Genomic DNA, 17,284 nt, shown 5'->3' on the forward strand with positions numbered 1-17,284 from the left:
TCGAGCCCGAAACCCAGGCATGTGCCCTGACCGGGAATTGAACCTTGATCTTCTGGATCATAGATTGATGCTCAACTGCTGAGCCACGCCGGCTGGCTGGAGACATTTTTGATTGTCATTAATGAGTGCTATTGGCATATATGGGGTGAAGAGGCCAGGGATGCTGCTAAACATCCTATGTACAAGATAGACCCCAGCAACAAAAATTATCTGGCCCAAAATATCAACAGTGCTGAGGCTGAGAAACCCTGGGTTAGAGGAATCTCTACTCATCATCTATAGACTCTGAAAAAGTCCCAAGATCTCAGCCAGAGCTGGGTTAAGGAAGCTGGTGGCAGGAGGCACTCTTTCCTGGATCCCAGAGAGAGAATATGTTGCTTTTAAATATTTTTATGCCTATGTCTGAACACTTGAGTGAATTGTATAGAATATAGTTATTGTCACTGGTACCTAACTCATACACCCAGATTACAAGAACCTAAAAAGAGTGAACATCACTGTTCAGTCACATTTCTGTAGCTAGGAGAAATCAATTCAGTTGACTTCAGAGTATGCTGTTCACTAGGCTCTACATGACATATCAACGATAAGACAGACTGTCTAGCCCTGTTTTTATACCAGGTACTTGATAAAGAGGAAACATTTAGAAAAGTGAAAACTGTTTTAAAATTTGGTTGAAAGGTTTGAAATAGTTAGACTCAGAGGAACTGCTTTTCCTTTAAAACAGATCAGTGAGAAACAATAGCTGCTTACAACCCTAGGTTCAGCACTCACGAGACAGTCTCTGGGATCTCATCTTCCTTTTTGAAGCGACCCGACCATATCAGGATCTTCCTCTCCCAGTCCGTGGGTCTGTGCAATGGCACCCTGTGGCTGTAAGTGTCTACGAGAAAAACAAGGCGAGGTAGCTCACTTATGTGAGATTACGACTCAAATTTAGCAACAAAAAAATGGTACTTGTGCCATTTTAGAGCTACTGGGTCTAAATTTGTATCACCTGAGTAGGTTTCATTACTAAGTCTGGAGTACAGACAACCATCAGCGAGGGTGAGGAAGAGAAGAAGGCCAAGGGCTGAGCCTTGGGCATGGCCCAAGAAAGGGGACAGGAGAAAGAGGCAGCAGGGGAATGGCCTCTTTGGAATGGCCAAAGAGGACGAATAAGAAAGGGACAAACCCACAAACTGGAAGAGGGAGTCTTTTACAGAAAGGTGAAGTCACTGAAGAGAAGGAGCAGAAAAGGTTAGGGAATCACAGAATGTCAAGGTTAGAAGGGACCTTGGAGGCAATCTCATCCAAATCCACATACTGCCTACACCTTTCTTACAGACGGACCTTCTCCTTGACTGTTACCTGCGTGTCACAGTCACTCCCACCTGCATATCTTTGTTTAGGCTGTTCCTTTCACTTAAGCAGAAGCCAACAGCAGAAGAACAGGAAAGTCAATAGGAAAAACATCCCAAGAACCAAGGTGAGAAAAGAAGTTTAGAAGTATAGAAACAGTGCCGTTGTAGTTTTATCTAGAACTTCTAGCACTTGGCACAACTCTCGCTAGAGTATTTTTCTTCTCATTTTAAGTACTATATACCCATTATAGACAATTCAAAGAGTAGAGATGTGAAAAAAGAAAAAGATAAAAACCATCCCTAATTCTTTTGTTGCAGCAAAATTCCTCTATTTTTATTTTGGTGTGTTTCCTTCGTCTTATCCCCATAAGTATCTATGTATGTGTCACTTATATCTGTATGATGCTTGTGCTACACACAATATAAAGTTTTTTATCCTGCTTTGCTCATTAACATTATAACACTTTTCATGCTAGTACATGGTATTTATAAGCACCATTTCCAACAGCTGCATAATCTCATCAAGTGGATCTGACAATAATTGATCATTCCCAGATTATCTGACATTTAGATTTACTTCTCATTTTCCTATTTCATATATTTCATATAAAAAATGGAAACATCTTTACACTCAAAGCTTTTCCCACATGTAGGGATTATGCCTTAGGATAGGTATCCAGAAGTGAAACACCAGGTCAAAAGGTATAAACATTTTTAAGCTCTTGATAAATATATTTTGAGGATGGTTCCTTTTTACTCACCAAGACCTGCCTGGCCCAAGGGTACTCCCAGGAAGAAGCAACAAGCAAATAGTTCCCAGGACCCTACAGTTTATAAATTATATGCCTTCTTCCTGTAGTGGTGACAGTGAGAAGGGTTTGAGTGAGGGACAGGACTACACATGGCTGAAGTTAATGCCCAAGCCAGAGCTTAGCCCAGGTTATATTTTGCCCAAAACATCATTTCTTAACTTGGTTCATCTTTGGGGCTCCTTAAAACATATATTCTAGACTACTATTTACTTTGGTGCCTCTATTCTCCTACAAAAAGTGACAGTCTAATCTTTGAGGCAAGAAATAAAAATGACAAATGAGGAAAATGAAGAAATAATTGATACCTGTGAGCACAGCCAATGGTAGTACAATTTGGGAGGCCTGAACTATGTGACAGTGTAATGTAGTGACCACCTGTCCTTTAGGTTCTTTTGATTCCAAATTGTCCTACTCTTCAGGAGCTGCCTAGTCCATAATTGGAAAAGCTAACAAAAACTTACGGGATGGAGGTTTTGGACTTTCCTGTGGTTTGGTGCAAAATCCATTTATTCTCTTCAAATCAGAGTTTCTGGTAAGCCTCAGAGATGAGGAAGCCTCACTTTCACATAACCTAAAACAATTTCCTACAAAAGAGAGAAAAATGTTTCAGAGAAAGAAAAGCTGATGTTGTCCCCAAAAGAGAAATGACTGTCAGGTATATATTTCATTTAACAAAATTAACTCATTTAGAAAATCAACATATTACTCCCTATATAAGATACATAAACTATGTTTAGGGGTGCCATGCTTGGTGTCGTTTTAAAATATACGTGTGTTGCTGACTAGAAAATTAGGGATTTACAACATAACATTTATCAGCTGTAAGTTTTATAAAAGTACTTCTCACAGGTCTTATCATAACAATAATGGTTCTGGTGGAAATATTATGTATTATGGCACCCAGCTGTTTAGGTAAAGATTAGCAACCTCCCAGACATGATAAGCCAAGATGCCAAGTTGCCAGTACTATTGGGGCCAACTCTGGGTAGGGCACTGCAATGGCAAGGGGCTCTGGAAAGCTTTGTTCCTTCCAAGTCATAATTTGCCAATTAACAATCAACTTTAGCCCTGGCTGGTGTGTGCGGGAGGCAACCAGTTAATGTTTCTCTCTCACATTGAAACAAACTGAATCGTTATTTGATCATAATGTGATGATAACAAGGAATAATTTTTTAGTAATACAAGTGGTATTCTAGACAGGATTTTGAAGTTATTGTTTCAAGATGCATACTGAAGTATTTATGGAAGAACTGATATGATGTTTGGGATTTGCTTTAAAATAATTATGTAGGGAGTGAGGAGTGGGTGGGGTTCAAATTAAACAATATTTATTGGCCATGTATTGATATTGTTGAAACAGGGTGGTAAATATATGGAGATTTGTAATACTTCTCTGCAGATGCCTAGAATTTAGATTTAAAAAATTACCAATCTAGCTGGTGGGGTGTGGCTCAACGGTTGAGCATCAACCTAGGATCCAAGAGATCGAGGTTCAATTCCCAGTCAGGGCACATCCCTGGGTTGCGGGCTGGATCCCCAGTAGGGGGTGTGAAGGAAGCAGCCGATCAATGACTCTCTCATCATTGATGTTTCAACTCTCTCTCTCCTTCTCCTTCTCTCTCTGAAACCAATAAAGATATATAAAAAAAAAATTTACCAATCTACATATTTATATATAATACAGTTTTATATATTTATATGTTTGTGTGTGTAGTTTGTCTTTTTAAAAATATCTTTATTGATTTCAGAGAGAGGAAGGGGAGGGGGAGAGAGAGATAGAAACATCAATGATGAAAGAGTCATTGATTGACTGCCTCCTGCATCCCCGGTACTGGGGGTCAAGCCTGCAACTGGGACATATGCCCCGACCCGGAATCGAACCTCAATCTCCCTGGGCTGTGTGAGTAGTTTTAAAATTACACATAACTCATGACTACATCCAAAGTTGATTTTTAAAATTGATTTCAGAGAGAAGAAGGGACGGGGGGGGGGGGCGGGGGGAGAGAGAAAGACACATGAGAAACATCCATCAGTTGCCTCCCGCATGAGGATCGAACCCACAACTCGGGTATGTGTCCTGATCTGGAACTGAACCCGTCACCTTCTCATGTACAGATGACATTCGAACTAACTGAGCCACACCAGCCAGGGCTAAAGTTGATTTTTTTGTTTTGTTGTTGTTGTTAATTCTCACCCAAGGATATTTTTTTCCATGGATTTTTATAGAGAGTGGAAGGGAGGGGGGAAAGAGAGAGAGGTGAGTTCAAAAGATATACAGGGACAAATGAGAATGACAATACGACATATCAAAACTTCTGGGATGAAAGCAGTAATAAGAGGGAAGTTGTATAACTGCAGGCCAATCTCAAGAAATGAGAGAAATCCCAAGTTAACAACCTAACATTACATCTTAAAGAACTGGAAAAAAAACAAAAGGAACCCAAAGTCAGCAGAAGGAAGAATATAATAAAAAATAGAGCTGAATTAAATGAAAGAGAACAAAAACACTATACAAAAAATTAATACAACAAAGAGCTGGTTCTTTGAAAAGATTAATAAAATTGACAAACTCTGGCCAGGCTCACTAAGGAAAGAAGAGAAAAGACATATAAACAAAATCAGAAATGAAATAGAAGTCACCACAGACATCACAGATATACAAAAGATCATACTAGAATATTATGAAAGACTATATGCCACCAAATTCAATAACCTAGAAGAAATGGATAAGTTCCTAGAAATATATAATCTTCCTAGACTGAATCATGAATAAATGGAAAATCTAAATAGACTGATAAACAGGAATCGAAATCATCATCAAAAACCTCCCAAAAAAATAAAAGTCCAGGACCAGGCTGGCTTCACTAGTGAATTACACCAAAACATTCAAAGAAGATCTGATACCTATCCTTTTCACTCTTCCAAAAAATTGAAGAAGCAATACTTCCTAAAACATTTTATGAGGCCAACATAACTCTGTTACCAAAACCTGGCAAGGCCCAGCTGGTGTGGTTCAGCGGCTGAACATCGACCTATGACCCAGGAGATCAAGGTTTGATTCCTGGTCAGGGCACAAGCCTGGGTTGCGGGCTCGATCCCAGGTAGGGGATGTGCAGGAGGCAGCTAATCAATGACTCATTGATGTTTCTATCTCTCTCTGCCTCTCCCTTCCTCTTTCTGAAATCAATAAAAATATATTTAAAAAAAACAAACCTGGCAAGGATAACACTAAAAAAGAAAACTACAGACCAATATCTCTAATGAATATGGATGCAAAAGCCCTAAACAAAACACTAGCAAACTGAATACAACAATACATCAAAAAAATAATACATCACGATCAGGGGGTTCATTACAGGGGCACAAAGGTGGTTCAGTGTATGAAAATTGATCAATATAATACACCACATTAACGAAACAAAGAATAAAAATAATGTGATCTTATCAATACATGCAGAAAAGCATTTGCTAAGATACATCCATTTATGATCAAAACACTCAATAAAAGGGTATAGAAGGAAAGTACTTCAACATAATAAAGGCCACATACAACAAACCCTCAGCCAGTATCATAATCAATGGTGAAAAACTGAAATATTTTCCTCTAAAATCAGGAAGAAGACAAGGATGCCCACTCTCACAACTCTTATTCAACATAGTTCTGGAAGCCCTAGCCAGAGCAATCAGGCAAACTAAAGGAATAAAAGTCATCCAAATTGGGAATGAAGAAGTAAAAGTATCACTTTTTGTAGCTGACATGATTCTGTATATAGAAAACCCTAAAAGCTCTACCAAAAATAAAAAAATTTTAGGAATAATAAAATACAGTAAACTTGCAGAATACACATCAATGTACAAAAATCTGCTTTCCTATATACTAACAATGAAACTCAGAAAAAGAAATGAAAAAACAATTCCTTTTGCAACTGCAACCAAAAAAATAAAATACCTAGGAATAAACTTAACAAAGGACCTATATACTGAAAACTACAAAACACTATTAAAAGAGATTGAAAAGATACAATTAAATGGAAACATATACCATATTCATGGATTGGAAGAATCAACATAGTTAAAATGGTCATACTACCCAAAGCAATATACAGATTTAATGCAATCCCCATCAAAATCCCAGTGTCATTTTTTAAAGAAACAGAAAAAGTCACCAGATTTGTATGGAACCACAAAAGACCCCAAATAGCCAAAGCAATCCTGAGAAAAAAGAACAAAGCTTGAGGTATCACACTATCTGACTTCAAAGTATACTCCAAAGCTACGATAATCAAAACAGCATGGTATTGGCAGAACAGACACACAAACCAAAGGAACAGAATTGACAGCCCAGAAGTAAAACCACTGGTAGGTATATGAGCAAATAATTTTTGACAAGGGAGCCAAAAACACACAATGGAGAAAAGAAAGCTTGTCCAATAAATGGTGCTGGCAAAATTGGAAAGCCACATGCAAAAGAATGAAACTAGATTACAGTTGGTCCCCTTGTATAAGAATTAATTCAAAAGGGATCAAAGACCTACATACATGTAAGATTAGAAACAATAAAGTACATAGAAGAAAACATAGGTACTAAACTTAGGAACCTTGGTTGTAGAGAACATTTTATGAACTTGAGACCCCAAAGGCAATGGAAGTAAAGGCAAAAATAAATGAATGGGATTATATCAAACTAAAAAGCTTGTGCACAGCAAAAGAAACTGACAAGAAAACAAAAAGGCAGCCAACAGAATGGGAGATGTTATTTGCAAACAACAGATAAAAGTTCCTTATCTGTTATATGATTACATACATTTTCTCCCATTTCATGGGTTGTCTTTTCACTATCTTGATGATGTCCTTTAAGTACAGAAGTTTCTAATTTTGATGAAGTCCGATTTCTTTTTCATTGCTTGAGCTTTGGTGTCATATGCATGGTCACAAAGGTTTACTCCTATGTTATCTTCTAAGAATGTTAGTTTTAGCCTTAACATCTAGGATTGTGATTATTTTCTTTTTACCCTATTTATCTTTAAATATATATATATTTATTTATTTCACTTTTTAAAAATTTTTTAATTTTTAAAATTTTATTTTTGTTTAAAATATTACAGATGTCCCTTTTTCTCCCCAATGACCCATTCCACCCCGTCCCTTCCCCCTCCCCAGTCCCTCTCCCCACCACTGTCCATGTCCTTGGGTTGTGCATATATGCATATAAATTCTTTGGTTACTCTCTCCCCCCCCACCCACCCACCCTCCTCTATCCCTCTGACATTTGTCAGTCTCATCTATGCTTCCATGTCATTGAATCTATTCTGTTCATCAGTTTATTAAGTTAAATATATATATATTTATTGACTTGAGAAACATTGATTTGTTGTTCCCCTTATTTATGCATTCATTGATTGCTTCTTGTATGTGCCCTGACTGGGCATCGAACCCACAACCTTGGTGTATTGGGACAACGCTCTAACCAACTGAGCTATCCAGCCAGGGAAGGATTGTGATTCATTTTGAGTTAATATTGGTACATTGTGTGTGGAAGGGAGGGATCCAACTGCATTCTTTTGCATGTCACTATCCAGTTCTCCCAGCATAATTTGTTGAAAAGGCTACCCCTTGGATTGTTTTGGCACAATATAGAAAATCAATTGTCCAAAAATGTGAGGGTTTATTTCTGACTCTCAGTTCTATTCCACTGATCCATAGATCCATATTCCCTTGTGTTCTTTGTTGTGTTTTGCCACAGAAGTCTATGTTCTGTGTTAGTTTGGTGGTCAGCCAATAACTGGACAGAGACTTCTTTAAATGCATTCCACCAATAGGTTTGCCAGCCTTTGCTGAAGGACTGTGTGTGTGTTGGGCCATGCTCCAGGGTAAGGGCTGTGGGGAGGGAGCTGTTGGCACTGAATTAGCTCTGGGTCTTGTAACAAAACAAAAAAAGAAAAAGCAAGCAACCCCCTGAGTGAGGGTTTCTAGGGAACTGCCAGACAGGTCAAATAGTAACAGTTCTCTGGGGCTGGGGGCTTGGGGCATTGCAAATACATTCTGCCTTCTTCAGTTCCTGCTAAACTGCTGGTTTCCATAGCTACTGTGATGGCAGGTCTATTAGTTTTCAAGGCTGCTGTAAAGCTGAGAGGAGATAGGAATCAGTTAAACTCCACCAGGCTTGCTGTTCTTACCATGATTAAGTCATTTTTCTTGGAAAAATTCTACTCATATTGCTACAACCTCTGGTTATTTTCTAGAGGTCTGCAAAAATAGATTTTAAGAATTTTTGGCAATGTTTTCATTACTTTTATATAAGAGTGGAGTTTCAGAGGTCCTTACTCTAACACACCAGAAGCTGGAACCTCTATTTGTGTAAAGATTTGTGGTTACCTGCATTCTGATTTCTTTCATAAGAGGCCTCATATATTCTAGTTTTCTAGGTCTGTAACCCAAGAAAGCTTTGCTGGGTCTCAGTAACCACACCATCAGTGCCACCTAGTGGCAGCAGGTATACACTACAATGAGCTTGATTGTTTCCTCATTTTATTTATTTATTATTATTATTTTTTATAAAGAGAACATTTAATATGTAATGGTTGAGAAGCTTTCAGACATAAGTGACAACAATCAATAAATGCAATAAGTCCAAATAAACTCAAGCATGATTTCAAACAAAAGATGTTTTAAAAAATTGGCCACACATTTAGTTAGGTACTAATAAATATCAGAAAACAATACCGTAAAGCACCAGAAAGTAAGCATAAATAAACCTCAAAGAATTGAGAGCATATAGATTATGAAGTCTTATCACTATGCAATTTAGTTAGGTGTTAAAAGCAAAGAGACATCAGCTAAATATTTTGAATTTATATGCATATATGCACAACCCAAGGACACGGACAATGGTGGGGAGAAGGACTGGGGAGGGGGAAGGGACGGGGTGGAATGGGTCATTGGGGAGAAAAAGGGACATCTGTAATATTTTAAACAAAAATAAAATTTAAAAAAAAGAAAAAAAGAGTACAACTGAAAGCACTGAAGCATTATGGCAGGGATGGGCAATGAGTTATTACTGTCTGCAGAATGGCAGAAACTTTTACCACACTTTGCAACTAATTTTTCAGAATTCAAATAGAATATAAAGGGAGTTATAATAAAAATAGCTGGCTGTGGGCCTGTCACTGTCACTGACACCCTGTGAGAGACTCTAGATACTAGCTAGAGGAATTTAATGAAGGGCTTCATTGTTCCATTTTACGTTTTGTTGAGGGTTTATTTATTTTTTTCCTAATTTCTTAGATCAAATACTTACCTCATTAATCTAGTCTTTATTACTAAAGTATGCATTGAAGGTAATCTTTTCCAATTACTTTTGTGATTGTTTTGTGTGTTTTTTACATGGGAGTTTATTGGAAGATATTGGAAGATTATTGCTTAATTTCAAAATGTTTCCTCATTTTAAATGTGGTTAATGTCTTTATTTCACCAGGGCTGATTTGAAGATTAAACAGAAAAAAATGTTATAGCATTTGGCAAGATGCTTGAAACACAGCAGGCACTCACAAATGTTGTTTGTTTTTTGAAACACTACTTAAAACATTAATCTTCAAAACATTTCCAGAGCACTTTTTCTGACCAAGATAATTATGCAGTTACCAGGGCATGAGAAGATTCTATGAAGCTCTTCAAAAGTCTTTTATGGCTGTCAGGATTAAAACAAAATTATTTAGTGGTGTGTTCTCAAACTTCACTGTGCATGAGAACCACCTGAATGGCTTGTTAAAACAAATCACTGAACACACCCACCTCTGGTTTCAGAATCAATAGTTCTGAGGTGGAGGTTGGGGGTTTGCATTTCTAACAAGTTTCTAGGTGAAGCTGCTACTTCTGGTTTGGAGCTACACTTTGAGAACCACTGTATTTTTTTGAAACAAATTGTGGTAAAATATACATAACACAAAATTTTACCATTTTAACCATTTTTAAATGTACAGTTGTGTGGTATTAAGGACATTCACACCTATTTACTATCGGTCACATAAATGCACGTTTGGAGATACTCAACAAATAATAATTGAGTACCTACCATGTGTCAGGCATTGTTCCAGGCAATACACAAAAACAGATAAAAATCTATGCCAGCAGAACTTACATTCTACTGGAGAAAAAAAATATACAGTTGATAGTAAGTGCCAGAGAGAAAACATAAACAGAGGGGACATGAAGTGTTTGTGTGCTTGGAATGGAGCATGTGTGTGAAATTTGAGATAGGGGAGTCAGGGAAAGTTCTCTTTGATAATGCCACTTTTGAGGAAGTGAGGAAGCTGGCTATACATACCTTTCTGAAGATATCAGAATGCTAGTCCAAATAGAAACAATAGTAAGTGCAAAGGCACTAGAGTGGTACTGGAAGAGTGAATAATGTGAAGAAAAGCAGGATCTGAGATCACAGAGGTACCTGAGGTGGAGGTGGGGGTAGGGACCTGAAGTCATGAGGGATTTATCTAGATCAGAAAATTCCTCCCAACTTTTTCTTACTACAACTTCATATTGGATGCCAATAATTTTTACCTCTCTAAGGTATAAATGCTGATTAAAACATATACAAATATGATCTTATTATACATATTAGCAATAATAGACCAATGTAAGAAAATAATTTAAAAAAATGACCACTAAAAAATGAAGTACTTGATGTGATCTCAGTTTTTACTTTGCAATTACAAAAAAATGAAAGCATACACGTTTTAGTATCATTATTAAGGCCTTCATTTTCTTTCTTTTTTTTTTAAATACATCTTTATTGATTTCAGAGAGAGCAAAGGAGAGGGAGAGAGAGAGACAGAAACATCAATGATGAGAGAGTCACTGATTGAGCCCACAACCCGGGCATGTGCCCTGACCGGGAATCGAACCCCGATCGCCTGGATCCCAGGTCACGACGCTCAACCGCTGAGCCATGCCCGGCCAGGCAGCCTTCATTTTCTATCTCAAGGAGATAGAAATTTTTGCCCCAGAAATCCAAGCCAAAAATTTTCCATCATCTGGTGGAGCACAATTAAAAGCAAACATACAGCTCCGCCAGTGTGGCTTAGTGGTTGAGTGTCGACCTATGATCCAGATCAAGGTTCGATTCCCAGGCAGGGCACATGCCCAGGTTTCAGGCTCGATTCCCAGTGGGGGGCATGCAGGAGGCAGCCGATCAATGACTCTCATCATTGATGTTTCTATCTATTTCTCTCCCTCTTCCTTCCTCTCCCGAAATCAATAAAGACATATACATTTTTTCAGTTAAAAAAAAACAAAAGCAAACATACAAATTAAAAAGAAAGCAGCCCTTTAGCTCTCTGGTTGAACTTGCAGCCTGTCCCTGGCTGACAGTTCTGCATCCCCAGGGCCTTAGCAGGAAGTCAAGATGAAGCCTCACAGCTGCCTCTAAGGCCCTGACTGGCAAATGGCTGGTTAATGTTAAGAGTAGAGGTTCTCACCCTGGCTGGGTAGCTTAGTTGATTAGAGTGTGTTCCCAATACACCAAGGTTGCAGGTTGAATCTCTGGTCAGGGCACACACAAGAAGCAACCAATGAATGCATAAATGAGTGAAACAACAAATCAATGTTTCTCTCTCTCTTCCTTCCTCTCTTTCTCAATTTTTAAAAATTAAAAAAAAAAAAAAAAAAAAAGAATAGAGGTTCTTAAACTTTAGTGTGCAAACCACCCAAAAGACTTGTAATCTAGATTATTAGACCCCATTTCCAGTTTCTGATTTAGTGAGTATGGGTGGAGCCTGAAAATTTGCGCTTCTTACAATTTCCCAAGTGATATTCATATTGTTGGTCCTGGGGCTCACAATTTGAAAAACAGTGCCTTAGAGGTATTGTTGCTAGCTGGACACTGTTATGGGTCAGCTGGGATGAGGCTGGTTCAAGTACTGGCTTCTACCCTGTTGTCCCCTCCTTTCCATACAAAGTCTTTCCTATCTCATGACAGACAGTACAGAGAGGTGGGGATGTCTTTTTTCTCAGAATCTTTTGAGACCCTCATGGAGAGAAGCATCAATGATGTGTCCTGGAACACGACCAATCTCTGGGAATCAGTGATGATAACTGAAGGTTCAATGAATGCTAGATGACAAAGAGGCTTTTAGAAGATTATCTAAGTTAGTGTTTCCTAACCTTTGTCAAGATCAGTTGTCAGGTGGGTTGCAAGTATGTTGCTAGCTATGAAGTCTGCCAATGATTTGCTTAAAAATAAAATAATGAGCCCTGCCCAGTGTGGCTCAGTTGATGGCCGTCATCCTGTGCACAGAAAGGTCGTGGGTTTAATTCCTAGTCAGGACACATACCTAGGTTGCAGGTTTGATCCCCCATTTGGGGAGCGTATGGTCGATGTTTTTTCTCACACTGGTGTTTTTTTTCTCTATCTCTCCCCACCCATTCCTCCTTCTCTAGAATCAAAAATAAATAAATAAATAATCAACCACGATGCTGGAGGAATCCCAGGATGGAATGCAGAATTTGACAAGCATCTCTAACTGTATTAGAAATGGATGAAATAACCTAACCTTATAACCTTCAAGGTGGGGAAAAAGGGAGCTGACCTAAGTAACTTTGGAGAACATCATTTTGACTGGAAACTTAAGACTAAAGATAAAAAGAGCTATACATAAACACTGTACTCTAATTGGCAGATTTTTTTTTTTTTACATGAGCATGGGTTAACAATTCTAAAACTGTTTTACAAGTATACTAGGGTTGAACAAATAAGTAAACAAATGCTGGATAATGAGCCAGGTTTCTCACTGTCAGAGAAAGAAGTTCCAAAAGCAAGGGTGGAAAGCTAGAAGAAACCCTATAGTGCCAGATGAGAGCCAGAGACCACTATATGTACTATTTTAGCTTTATATACTTACATGTTATATATATTGTTTATATGTTTGTAAATTATAGAAAGATGACATAAGATAGACAGGACAGGTACAGGATAATTACGTGTGTACACATGACTTAGCATACATGTATTTCCCAGCTCTGCACACTGGGTGGGCCTGGAATTAGTGACATTTCAGTAGCAACAGACACACTCAGTGCCCAGATCTTGGTTTCTAATACCAATATCTAATAAAGGGAACTGGAGCTCCTTGGAGAAAAACAGCTGATTCTAGGCAGGGGCAGAGAAAATACAAGATGAATCTGGAACATCCTGTAGCGCCAGAAAGAAAAAAAGTGTTCAAAAAACTAAAGGATAGGGGCACATAAAGGGACACAGGAGCAGATCTGATACAGCCTACACTGGAATGATTTGAGCAACAAAATAAATAATGTAGTAATAGATTATAACCTAAGGTATAACATATATGAGTCCATACTGATATAAATAATGACTGGATGAATGAATAAATGGGGGAAAAGGGACAAATCTTCCTTAAAGAAAAATCCCAAAGAGATGCAGATACTCTTCCCTCCTGGGTTCCTTTTTCCTGGAGTATGGGCTGGACTCGGTGACTTGCTTCTAAAGAACAGAGTATGGAAAGGAAAAAATAGTGACTTTACATGGAAGAAACAAACTGGCTAAAATCACCAGTCATAAATCATGTGGATATTGTGTACTGCCTAATATAATGTGATGAGGACACTTTACCTCTGTGCTATTTATTCTTCCCCCTAACCAATAACCCTAGTCTCATCATGAGAAAGCATCAAACAAACCCAAATTGAGAGACAGTCTACAAAATATCTGATTGGTGTTCTTCAAAACTATCAAGATCATGGCAATCAAAGCATGTGACTCTGTCACAGACTAGAAGAGAACAAGGAGACATGACAACTAAGTGCAATGTGATATCCTGGACTGAATCCTGAAACAGAAAATGGACAAGAGAATAACTGGTGAGAACGAAATTTTATGTTATTGCTATAAAAATGTCACTCACTCACTTGCACTCCAATATGCTTTTGGAATGGGAGAGAAAAAGAAAGAAATAGGGTACAGTAGGAAACGTGCCCAATTCAGAGTAGACCAAAGATCCACAGGTGAAGGTCACCTTGGTACCCTTGGCAGAAATGAAATGAGAAAATTACACATAATACTATATATCTTGTCACATCTTGTTATTCTCAAGTGTGGTTGACATGACCTGGGATCCTTTTAGAAATGCAGGCTCTCAGCTCCCACCTAGACCTACAAAATTTTCAATGAGATATCCAAATGATTCATATGAACATTAAAATTTGAGAATAAAGACACCCATATTCATTCAACAGCTGCTGAGTTCTTACTGTGTGCCAGACACATGGAAACCAATACAAGGTCTAGGCCAGTGTTATTTAGCCTCAGCTGGGAGCATCACAGAAACACAAATTCTCAGACCCCCACACCAAACCTTCAGAATCTTCTGAGGTGGGTCCTAAAAAATGCTTTTACAAGCCCTCCAAGTGATGCTTAGGCATACTAAAGTTGGAGATGCACTGCAGCAGAAAATTGGATTTCAAACTTTGCATACTGGAATCACCAGAATGAAATCCCAATTTCTGGGAGCAGGACCTCGACATCAATCTTTTAAAAAAGATTCTCTAAGTGATTCTAACGTGCTGCCATGTTTGAGAATTGCTGCTCTTTAACACAACCAGCTAGAGTCCTGTTGAACATAAGCTTCATGAACGGCCAGAGTATATCTGCAGAGCTTAATACTACGTCTCCCCTTTGTAACAGTTAACTTACTGACCAGAAGCTCAACTTTACTTCGAACCTGTGCATATCAATATGTAACTCATTACACTGGAAGTTTGGAATCTCTGTGAAGTATGTCCAGCTTTCAGATTTTACAGAGCCCGCAGTCTCTAATCCACTACTCAGTCCTTAATGATATGCAGTGTGAACTGGCCTACAGTTGTCTTTCCCTGTGGAAAAGGCTTTATTTCACATCCCTCCTCCACAGCAGCTGGCAGCCCCTCACGGGTAAACACAGCCACTATCTGATGATTTCACAGTGAATGACCAGAGCTCACAGAGCTGATCCTACCGCAGTGACATGACCGTTTGCCCAACCCCCTCATTCTCTTTTCCTAATGTTCCAGTAGCTGCTACCATGACCTCCACCGGGGGAAGCTTGTTTCTGGGGCAATGATGTTCCATTTTTCATGTCTCATGGAAAGATTTTCTAATATAAATACTTATAGTACTCATGATGGTCCACAAATGCCCATTTAATCCTTTTAGAATCGAAATAGGGTATGGCTAGTCCTAAAACGTTTCCTGTGATAAGAAAGGGCAAGTCTGAGGAAGTTTGTTGTGTGAATCAGTCCATTTTAAGTCTCAGGAATAAAAAGCTACATGTATGCCTATCCTGAGTATAGCACAGTTAATATACATACCCTATCTCATCAACACTGTATTTTATAATTACAATGAATTGTATGTCAAATGTTTGTAGCTGCTCTAACTGACCTAGTAGAAAGAAGAATTACTAAGTTAGGGTAATTCTCTCATTCAGAGAGAGAGAGAGAGAGATGTGAGAGAGAAACATCGAATGGTTGCCTCCCGCACTACTCTCCGACCGGGAATTGAACCCACAACCTAGGTATGTGCCCCAACCAGGAATCAAACCCACAACCTTTTGGTGTACGAGACAACATTGTGGCCAACTGAGTCACCTGCAGGGCCACCCAGAGAACTTTCGGAATACAGAACCACTGACGTAATTCCCACATTAGAGGCAAAGCTGGACTGCACTAAAGAGCAATCACAACAAAACAAATGAACAAGACTGAAATACAGGATATCCTGAAAATATATATATACACACTTTGAATAATGATTAATTCCAATAGGTTAAACCTGAAAAGAAATAAACACCTATTGAGCTATCAGCTGTTAAAGTGTGCATACATTTTTGGGGGGACACCCTGTATTAACTTGCTTTGAGCTTTCCAATGATCAGACCCAAATGGTTTGATTTCTCCTGTCTACAACTATTCTGACAAGGAATGGATTTTGTCTGACTTCAAATCTGATTTGCTTGCTCTTGTATGTGACATAAACTCCTGGATCTGCCTGCCAGGCTACCATCACAGCCTAATCCTGCCTTGTTAAGAGTGCGGGCTGAAGTTCGAGGACTCAGAATCTAAGTGATGACACTGGCCCAGCTCACTGGCTCTGGGTGTTGTGACTACCCATGCTCCCCCACAGAAAGAGTAGTCCTTTTGTCTGCTACGCCCTCAAAAGGAGGGAAACAGGAAAAATAGCTTTGAGCAGGAAAACAACAATAACAATGATATTTCTGGAAGATAAGTCCTAGTGCAGAATGTAGGACATGCCTGGGGGGCAGAAGGGGGGGGTAGTAGGGGTGGGAAGACATAAACATGGAACCTCCCTTCAGATGGTGTCACAACATTGTATTCAAGTGGGGTGTGTAAAGAAAATGGATAGCTATAGGTCCTAATGGAAAGGGCCCTAACACACTGAAAAATACTGGGAAGGAAAAACTGGCAAGACAGATTGACATAATAAGTTTTTGTGGACTGGCTAGATCTCTAATCACCATTTGTAACATTGGTTCTATGGGAAAAATCTTTTAGAGTTGGAAAAAACATATTTATAAATAAATCTTTGGCATCTGTCCAGTTTTTAATTTGGTGGAAAACTATGGAAAAAAGTCTTGCACTTCTATGTATCTGGTGGCCAGACTTCAGTGAGATAGGGCCACTTATTAGTGATTTCCCCCCCCCATCAATATTCCAGCCCACTTCCAACAGGGGCTGTTTCAAACTCTTGGCCTTGGCTGTTGACCTAAATCAGCTTTGTGACATAAACAGATTCCCTATTTCTCCATCTGTTTTCTCAGCCTTCCCTGCAGTCTCAGGAGAACACAAGTCTTTCACTCTGAAATAATGAACCCTTTCATCTGTGATCCCTCTTACCAAGGGACGCTGTACTAAACTTATACCTCACCACCTCTAGATCCTTCCTTTCCACTGTCCTTTTAATGCCAAACCTTGTCTCTGCACTCTTAAAAAAATAAACCTGAAATCATAAAAGTTAACACTTACCCATTACAGAAAATTTGGAGCTAAAAAATAAATAAATAAAAGTACCCATAATCAAACTATTCAGGAATAACAACTTAGTGTATTTCTTCCCAGACTTTT

At 38.7% G+C, this 17,284-nt stretch overlaps 1 protein-coding gene across 1 annotated transcript in view; it reads right to left on the minus strand.

Moving 5' to 3' along the window:
• The window catches only part of FAM162A (family with sequence similarity 162 member A), a 29,560-nt gene that overhangs the window by 5,344 nt on the left and 6,932 nt on the right, over positions 1-17,284 (minus strand). Inside the window, exons 2-3 of the mRNA XM_081139302.1 lie at positions 2,617-2,739; positions 775-883 (exon numbers count right to left, since the gene is read on the minus strand). Coding sequence (XP_080995428.1) covers positions 775-883; positions 2,617-2,739 — 232 coding nt within the window. The remainder of the gene's footprint in view (positions 1-774; positions 884-2,616; positions 2,740-17,284) is intronic.

This window comes from Miniopterus schreibersii, assembly GCF_964146895.1.
Source record: "Miniopterus schreibersii genome assembly, chromosome: 5".
Classification (NCBI taxonomy): domain Eukaryota; kingdom Metazoa; phylum Chordata; class Mammalia; order Chiroptera; family Miniopteridae; genus Miniopterus; species Miniopterus schreibersii.